This window comes from Malurus melanocephalus, unplaced genomic scaffold, assembly GCF_030028575.1.
Source record: "Malurus melanocephalus ecotype Western Australia unplaced genomic scaffold, MMel_1.1 scaffold_302, whole genome shotgun sequence".
In the NCBI taxonomy this organism is placed as follows: domain Eukaryota; kingdom Metazoa; phylum Chordata; class Aves; order Passeriformes; family Maluridae; genus Malurus; species Malurus melanocephalus.
Genome location: NW_026623534.1, coordinates 180,548 through 190,329, shown reverse-complemented (window position 1 = coordinate 190,329; position 9,782 = coordinate 180,548). Strand labels below are relative to the sequence as shown.

Sequence of the window (9,782 nt, the reverse complement as noted above, 5' to 3'; positions counted from 1 at the left end):
AAAAAAAAACCCAACCAGAAAAAAAAAGAAACTAATTTTATTTAGCTTCTTTTTGTCAGGAGGCAGATTTCACCTGTGCATACTTTGAAGGCTCTTCAAAAATCAGCGTGAGGTCATTTCCATGTAGATGGATCTACTGTTTGTGTCAACAGTTGTGTGTGACCTCTTCAATTGTGGTGCTCTGAAATAACTTACTACTCTGGTCTCATTCATGAAAATACAATGTGGAGTCACAGCAACATTTGGAAACTGCAGGTTTTCACCAGGAGAAAACAAAAACCACACAGATTTCACCTGCAGAGAGGAAAGTGAACCACAGGCTGGAGTGGAAAACATGCCACCTAGGCAGCTTTTTTTCAAGCAGATGACACAGGAACTCATAATCTGTTGGTTACGGCTCTAACTGCACGCTGCAAAWCCCCAACATTTAAAGTTTCTCTCACATTTGGTTCTTTTTCCCTGAAGCTTTGCTAACTCTTTGTTAAGMATGTGCTCAGTATCCACAACATGACTACCTCAGTTTATAAATGTGAAATCATAGCTCACAGTGCAGCAGGCACCATTTTTGGCATGGGTTCCACTTTGGGGTACACACCGCCCTAGTGCCAGCACCCCTTGTGTCAGAGTGCACTGACAGCTTCCCACCCTTCCCAGGGTGCTCAGTGGGRTGACACAGTGACACCTTCAGCTCCTTGTACACAGGGATAGGACTGCACTGTTAGATGCTTTCTCAAATTGTGCCTGCCAGAGAAACCCTGCAATTTCTCCCTAAACTTCAAGTCAACTGCTGAAGAAAAGCATTTGGAGGAACTACCATGAATCAAAATGCTAACACTCCCAARGCTCAATTAAATCTTAGCTCTTTATTGATGATTCTAAATTTAGAGTTCCTGATTCTTACCTTGAATGAAGAGGTGTATTAGGGGAAAAGGGGACCTATTAAAATGTACACTTCCTCTGTGAAATATCCCAGTTACAAACCCAGGGAAAGAGCAAAGCTTCCAGCACTTACAGTCTAATTCTGTCTCACTAAAGGGACAAATCTCCTTTGATTTTAATGGGAACACTACATGCTTAAGTGAGGACCAAATTTGGCTCTGTGACAGATGTCCAGAGATAAAGTAGTCAGTACCACTAAAAATGTCAAGTATCCATGGTTACCATATAGTGATATTTGAATTATCATAGGTATTTCATATTCTGATTTATATACACACACAGTGCTCTATGGTATCTGGGTACACTCTGGACTTCCTCTGCAATTACCAGCTGCCATAATTTCCCTCCCAATTACATCAGCTGCATTCCCAGTGAACCAGTAAGGAAATGTAACGGATRTACCAAGACAGAATTTGACCCCTTTTTCTTTTTTGTCAACAGTGTATGAAGGTTTTTAAGATACTCGTGGATTTTGTTTTACTGTGACATAATCAACCATAGCTGTAAATCTAAAGTATATTGAGAAACCAGCATGGAAGATAGATCCTGAATTGTCAGTCCCCCTTTTTGACTATTTCTTCCTTTCCAGACGACACAGGCTTACAGGAATTTTTAGTCTTGACCTCTGCAGGGTCTTTGTTATGAGTCCTAGAATTACTCTCTCTTTCCAGCTTTCCCCCACTTTCATGCTCTTTATTGAGGCTACCATCTTTGTGATCAAAGCTTGGAAAGAATGCCCATTGGAGCAATTTTTAATAAATAGATTTRGAGTGTTATTAACCCTAAAGATGAAAGCTGGCTTCTTAACTTTGCATTTACAGGGTAAACAATTTAAGTTAAGATTTTTAATTAATATTAATTTAAACCATCTGTCCACCATCTGCTTATTTCTGATGCAAAATATGAGTTTCTTTGTGATCTTTAATCAGACACTTAGCAAACGCACATCAATTCTTATCATTTTTAAGTATGAAAATGATTTCAAGCAAATGAGTTTTCAGACAAACAAACTATTTAAAAAATAATTTTAAATCAGAACTCACTCAACACTAGCACATACTCTGAAAAAAAAGTCCATGAGAAACAGAATATTACAGATCCTGTTTTTATTATTCTCATCAGGTTCCTGGTAGCAAAATGTAAGTATGTACCAAAATATAATTCATTTTGTAGAATCAATTCAGGCTCCAGACCATATCACTGCAAGTCAACAACATATATGCATAAACCAAAATATTTCTTATTGCTGCATTTAGTAAACGACCAGATAACCAGAAGAGTGAAACCTCTCTATAACAAAGGCAGCTTGTTTATGTATGCCATCAAGAATCTAATTTTAGATCTCTTATTTAGAAAAGTACTAAAATCTAGGGCTAATTAATGGCAGTTGGAAAGTTGTGAGTGGATATGGGAATCTTTAACAATTACAGTAATTCTTGCACATAGATGCCTTACATGGCTACACTGCTTACCCCAGTCTTCTCCACACAGGAGCAGATGATTGCTAATTACAAAACCACTCCCCAACACCTCCTCTACCCTGAACAGCAAACATCCGAAGTAGAACAAACTTTCTCACCTCAAGTTATGATTTTAAATTTTTTAAGTGCCAATATAGTCCTTAGTTTTGCTTTTGAAATCCTATTGTTGTCCYCAGTGAGGTACCTTCCCACTAATTTTCCCTGTTGATGTCAGAGACCAATAAATTAAAATCTCTCCTAAAGTTTTCAGTTACTATTTGGTATTTTAAAATGCAGCTTCCCCCTCTACTCACATGTCCTTCTACTGCAGCTAATGCCAAGACTATCTCTGAAAAGTACCCTTTTCTGAAATCAATCCARAATCTTGATACTCATGAGTTTCCATCAGAGCACTGGAAAAGGTAATGCCAAATCAGCCAAAAAATGGAGGCATACCACAATCTCCACAAATCAGGTAGCCTTAAATATTTAAGGTATTTATACAGAAATCACTAGAAACTAAGCCTTTCCCTGTTAGTTTGCAAAAAAAAAAAAAAACCAAAAAAAACCTTCAACACCAAAAACTAAGTAGATGTACATACAGAAATGTCACACTTCAATTCCCAACAGTTTAAGTCACTGAGCTGTTTTATTTAATACAGTAGAAACAAGTCAAAACAAGAGATGTATGCTTGCTTCTGCAAAAAGCCCTCTGATTTTTTTTTCTTTAAATGGCTACGGAGAATTCATACTTCACAATATATCCAATCCTTCAGTCAGCATTACACCCATGCTGCAAATAGCCTGGTTATCTCCATTTAGTTTCTACATTCTCCTACAAATAGAAGATTGATGTGGAAAATATGAAAATTGTCAACTTTGGTAAATCTGAGCACAGAAGCCAGTATTTGTATGATAGTTAAGAAATTACTCTAATAATGCATTCTGGAGCTTTTTAATGCTAATGATGAAAGACAAGCATTTCAGATGGCATCTAATGATGGATGTTATTTCAGTAATGCTTGCAGCAGGCTTCAGCCTGGTATGGAGTTAATGTAAATTACCTTTTGCCTAAGAGAGAAAAATGTGATATGTTACTGTAGGTGTATCATGCTTTAAAGAAAAGAATGACTTAGCAACAGTATTCGAAAAGGCAAATGTGCTTAGTAAAAACCACTAAGATCATTTTATTAAAAGGTGAGCTAGTCTCAGAGAGAATGTTGCAGGGTTCATTATMACTCATATCAACTTGAGAAGAAAAGGACACAAAGTTTAACACCGGGAAACAATGACAAAACTGTTTCAAGCTCTGTAAATTCTTACCTAGCCGTCTGCCTACGCTGCTGACCCTTAACAAGCAGAGAGGCTTGGGAAGTATGACCATCTCAATGCCACAGAGCCACAGACTCTCTCTCTCTCTTTCCCCTCCTTATTCTTTTATTTTCTGTTCTTTTTTTTTTTTTTCCTTCCCCCAAGACTATCGCATTTACGTAATCGTCCTCTTATTAGGGAGATTCTGCTGAACTGCTGACAATGATGTACAGTGGTGCTGCGCTGGCATGACGTTTGGGGAAAACGATTCTGCTGCACCACCACACAAAACCAATTAGAGAACTATTTTCTGCGACAGGTCAGGAATTTACATTGTTTCTCATAGAAAGATGTGCTTTTTAATTTCTTTATTAAGATGACATCCATGTCCCTTGCGACTTTTAGGGATGACAATCATTTGCTCATCACATGGGAAAGTACAATCAGCAAAATCGCATTACCRGTACGGGGCAATGCCAGAAACTCCAAGCATCGCTCCGCATTTTCCAAATGAACTAGTTTGAGAACCAATAATTAGAACAATATATATTGATAGAATTTTTTGACAGGACCTTTAGACATCCACCAGGGGGGTAAAGTAATGATAGTCCACATACAGCTGGCTACACTATGTTTGCCGAGCACAGAAACATCATCTTTGTCAAATCAGTAAGACATCCAGAAATCCTGCATGCCTTCAGATCAGGACACGATAGGAGGTACTAACTAGCTCTGGTTTCTTCCCTGACTTGCAGATGACAAACTATTTCTYTTTAGTGAGGTCTTGATGGTCAGCAGCTCTACACCGCAAAAGAGAACTTAAAGTCTCTGTTATGACAAATTCACAGAATCAAACATTTCCCTGCACAAGACTGAAATGATATCCAGAACTAACTCCATTTACCTCAGTCTTTATCAAGGGAGGCTTGGCTCAAGAACACAGGGAGATTATCTGAGATGGAATTTGTTTTATCATGCAAATAGAAATTTCTGAAACTAAATTACACTCATAGATTGCTTAAACACACAAGTTACTAAACACAATCTTGCATAAAATAGCAAAGAGGCAAAAGAAATAAACAGCTGATTAAACAGATTTAGGATTCTGAAATATGACTTTATCTAGTTTTATGAATGTACTAAGATAATATCTGAATTATAGTTATTAATCTGTACTTGTAYGAAGCCAAAATTGTATTATACTGTGAATTCATATTAACAATAAAAAGACTGTATTTCAACAAAAGTTGTACTGTGCCAAACTCATTTTCAAGTTGCAAAAAATCTGATCATACCAGCTTCCAAAATAAAAATCCTGAATGCATTTTAAAAAATCACATGTTTAATACAGTAACAATTCTCTTCCAAAGGAACAATAGGRCAGATTTTTTGTAAGGGAAAGAAAAATTGTATTAATTAAACACACATCATGCAATAAAATTAATTGATGTTTRAAGAAAAAATATTTTCAATGCAAAATATTGCTTATATGGAAATATAAAGCTAATACTACTGCTCCAGAATTACAAAGCAAACTTTACACTTTCCACTTCACATTTTTGTTTGAAACTCCCTAAAAAATACAGAATACGGAATAACTAAAAATGAAATGAAGTTGATAATGTGAACAAGGGTATCAGCATGTAAAGAAGCAGCTGATGATTACATTCACCTATACTAATAAGAGCTTGCCTTTTTCTGAACATAAGAAAATACTGGATTTTATATTGACTTAGTAAAAAATAAATCTCTCTAGAGAGATAGGTAGCTAGATAGATAGATGTAAATTTATATATTTAACTTATATTTAGCATTCCAGTTTTATTCTGGAATGGTTTTTTTTTCTGGATGTTTTTCTTCCACAACTAAGTGTCTATGTGAAATCACTCAAATGTTTGTATTCAGTCTAGCTCAGTAATACAGTTATAAATACAGGAAGCAGCAAGGTTATATCATACTTTATTATATTGTTATTTTCAGCAAGCATGATCAGAGTAAGAGGCTGGCAACGGGAAGTTTCCGTGTTCCAGTCCCGATTGTATCACTGAGTCRATGTGTCATTCATTCCCTTGTGTTCCTGTCAACCAGTTGTAAAATGTGTGAGAACAAATTCTGCACTTTTTTTCTTAAGCGTTTTCTAAATTTAATCTGATATTTTTCTGTGCAGTGTCAAGATGATGTTAGTTCTCCCTTCTTTAGAAAAAAAAACAACAATACACAATTAAATGTGCTGGCAAAATCTATGTTCATCCAGTACATACCTACAAAATCTGTCAAAATACATACATACTTATAAATGTAAATAAATCCACACGTTGACAGTGATATTTTATGGACAATTATTGTGATTACAATACATGTAAATTTGAGGGATTTTTATGGGTCTATGCTAGAGAAAAATGTTTTGGGTTAAGGAAGATTCTAAACTAAACATTTGGATTAGTATTTAACTTCACTGATGGAAAAAAATAAAGACATATACTAAAATATTTCTCACCAGCAATATGTACAGTGAAAATATCTCCAAATTTCTTTTGCTGATCCAGTAAGAATTTGTAAGCATCTTTTCTAAAAATCAAAGCTTTCCCAAGGTAAGGAATCCAGCCATTTATTAGTGGGGGCTCTCCAGTCTTTCTGTTAAAAAAAGAGAGAAAAAAATAAACAGTAGTTAACTTTGGCATGAGAGCAACTCATCTTTATATCTATTTATATATCACACTTAGACCCACCATTTACATATATAATTCCTGCAATGTATAATATGTTGTACAGAAAGTTCTTCAGATATGATGGCAGGTTAAATCTAATCACACCTCTGAGCACTGAAGGCTCCATGTGGTGATTAGGAAAAATAAGTGAGAGAAATTGAGATGCATTTAACTACAGGTCRTACAGTTATTACCATCAAGTTATGAACAGAGAAAAATGACATTCAGTAGAAAATCTCCCAGCAAAGAGTGGTCTCATTTTCAATATTTGGTGTGTCAGAAGAAGATGTATTGGAAGGCAATTATGACAGATTTAGGTAAATAGGACGCCGACACACCGAACAAAACAAGTATCCTTACAGATAACATTTCAGTAATTTCAGCTTACCAGCRAAGAGAACAGCCATTCTAACTAAATACCTTTAAAATAGAGGATAGTAATACAGGCTGAACATTAACTGTGATAAATCTTTGTCTCTTCATATTTATTGCCTAAGATAGAAAAGTGTATGAACAGTTTAAGAAGAAATTTCAGGTATTGATGTTTGCATCCCAGTCTAAAAAAGCAGCCAAAGTGTGTTAGTTATCTTTATGGAATAGTAWAAAATACCTTTTAAGAATCTACTAAGTTACATTTTTCTTTAAAAGGGAAATAGGTTCCCACACTGTCCTACTCTTGACTGCAAGTAAATATCTTTYCTTCATGCTGGTCTTTAGTTGCTTGAATCTGATTTACAACAAAGAAACATAAAGCATGCTTGTTCTGGAAGGGATTAAAACAAATATTCGTGAACAACTCTGCTGCTACATCCCATCTGTGAAGGTGACTTATACTACATGCAGAACAACTCATTCTGATTAAACACAAGATATTTACTAGCTTGGATCTAATCAAAGATCAAGGGATCACAAGCTTTACTACTATCATACACAGCATGGATTTTTTATGTAGCTGGATTAACCCTATCATAGTCACTTCTCCCTTGAACTGTTGTAACAGAAATGAAAAAAAATTATTAAAAGATAACTATGGTATGCTGTATCTACTTTTAATTTAACTTGCATAATTAAAACTTTTTTGAGCAGGAAAATACGAGCCGGAAATTTGCTCACTTACTTTAAAGAAGTTGCTGTAAATTTAATTTACAGATAAACAGATGTGGCTAAACCAAGCTGCATATTTTGATCACTTTCTGTTTAACTGACTACTAATTTCAAATTTTCCTTTCCAAGAACATCCTTTTGCCCTCTGGAAAAGYAGTAAATCTTCTTGTCCAACAAAGTCACAGACAACAGTTTGCTGTGTCTTTTTCATTTCCTTAAGTTTTGTGGCTTTGGGGTTTTGTTTGGTTGTTTCATGGTGTGTTTTTTATATTGAGAAGAAGGTGGAGCCCCTCTTTCTTCAATACCTCCCAGAAATCACTTCATTAATCATCCTCTAGTGGTCAAATAACAACATTATTTACTCAAGCGATCCAGAAAACTTTGTAAAATTTAATTCTGTATTAAGTGAATAAAAGCAAAGAACTAATCTGAGATTACATGAGAGGGATCACCAGCCCTGGAAGCATAGCAGTCAACTCGATACCCTCAATTATCCCTTCCAAACCCATAAAGAATCTGGATGGTTTACCCATTTTTTCCCCCCTCAGACTATTAAGTCCCGAGAGCGTCCACCTTTCACTCCCCCAGCTGGACACTACGTCCTGTAAGTAGCATCCTGACAAATATTTAGATAGGCTTTTTGTCATCTTCTAATTGAATGCATCTAATTTCACCCTCCATGTTCTGTCATTCGGTCAGAAGCTGTATTCTTCACAAGCTCTCCGCCGGGTAAAAAGAAGGCAGCTCAGAAATCCAGGGGAAAATTAACTTAATGCTCCAAGTCTTTGGGATCACATCAGGGAGACATTTTGCCATTGCAAAGACGTGAGGGTCATCGTTCACTTCAGACATGTTTAGCTCAGCAGCAATAAGCTTAACACTGTTAAACACCGTGTCAGGGCTACGCGGCTTTCMGAGAAAAATATAACACCAGTTCAACTTACGACCCACAGCAGACTGATAACAGAAATGTGTCTTCATTTCTAGCTTTCTGTCTCTTTGGAAGATGGAGGTCATCCCCACAACTTATCGATGTGCGCTAGCACACGGCGAAGCAAAGAGCAGCACTTGTACTTTAGTGCCTCCCCAAACCTGGTGCTTCCCGGCACAAACTTTCAGGCAGAGCAGTGCAGCAAACTCCATTTCCTGAGGGACCCTTACCCACACCCTCAGTACCYCCAGAAGTCTCCATCACCTTTGTATGCTAAACGGAACCATTAACAAAACCCACAGGAACTTTTACTGCTTAATTAATTTGCTCATGAACTTTAACTCTGGACTCACACTTCACAGGAGCTGTAAAATTTGATAATTAGGCAAAATATTACAAACATTTCTTCTTGTGATGAAACATATATTGTTGTATCAAATGCAAAATACAGCTAAGAAATATACAAGAGAACTATGAAGTGTTTGGATGGAAATTTAAGACTGCAACTTTTTTAACTGAAGTGTTCGGAAGGTCTTACAGATTACTTTTTATTCAGATCTAGTCTAACAGGCTAAATTCTAATTGACTTAACAAACCTCATGATATTCCCAGGTCTTTTCACTTCACATACTGGGCTGGTTTTGCTTATTTAGAGGAGTATCTTTACTTGTCTGAGAAGCCTCTGTGAAGTCAGTAAGACTTTAACGAACAAATTTCTCACATATGTGAGTGAATTTTACAAATAAAGCATCAGCAACATGTCCAATGCAATCTATAAGTAGACGGATCAGTTACAAAGTGGAGGGAGAGCAACACAGTTGTATCATCCATCATTGTTAAATGGATAATTTCAAATGGCATTATGCAAAAATCAGCTGGCTACAAATACAGCCCATAAATAGAACGAACAGATTTTGATAACTGCAATTTTTAATTTGCTTTCACAGAGAAAAGATACTTCCTTCTTAGCAAGTAATAAAGTTGCAACATCTACTTCACCAAAAAAGCAAAGTTTTGGAGTTTGCTTACAGTTCCCTTAAGGGAAGATTTTTCAGCTCACCTAAAACACAGAAGGCATTGACTCAGGTGTGATTATTTAGCTACTGAGGTAAGGCAGTACYAAAAAATGTGGATGCAGTATCTGTGTCTCACATATGCTAAGCACCAGTGATGCAATAAAGCAGGAAAAAAATGGGCTTCAACATAAATATTTTGAAAAATATTGCATTTTTGATACAATTATTAAATTCTATGTCTCTAAACATTATGTTTTTGCTTAGTGAAAGGGAATTATTTCAGAAACCCTATTAAGGTAATCTGTAAAAGTCT

General features: G+C 36.0%; 1 protein-coding gene across 1 annotated transcript in view; it reads right to left on the bottom strand.

The window, feature by feature from the left end:
• LOC130579942 (cytochrome P450 7B1) overlaps positions 1 to 9,782 on the bottom strand; it is a 123,618-nt gene that overhangs the window by 15,471 nt on the left and 98,365 nt on the right. Inside the window, exon 2 of the mRNA XM_057377150.1 lies at positions 6,208 to 6,344. Coding sequence (XP_057233133.1) covers positions 6,208 to 6,344 — 137 coding nt within the window. The remainder of the gene's footprint in view (positions 1 to 6,207; positions 6,345 to 9,782) is intronic.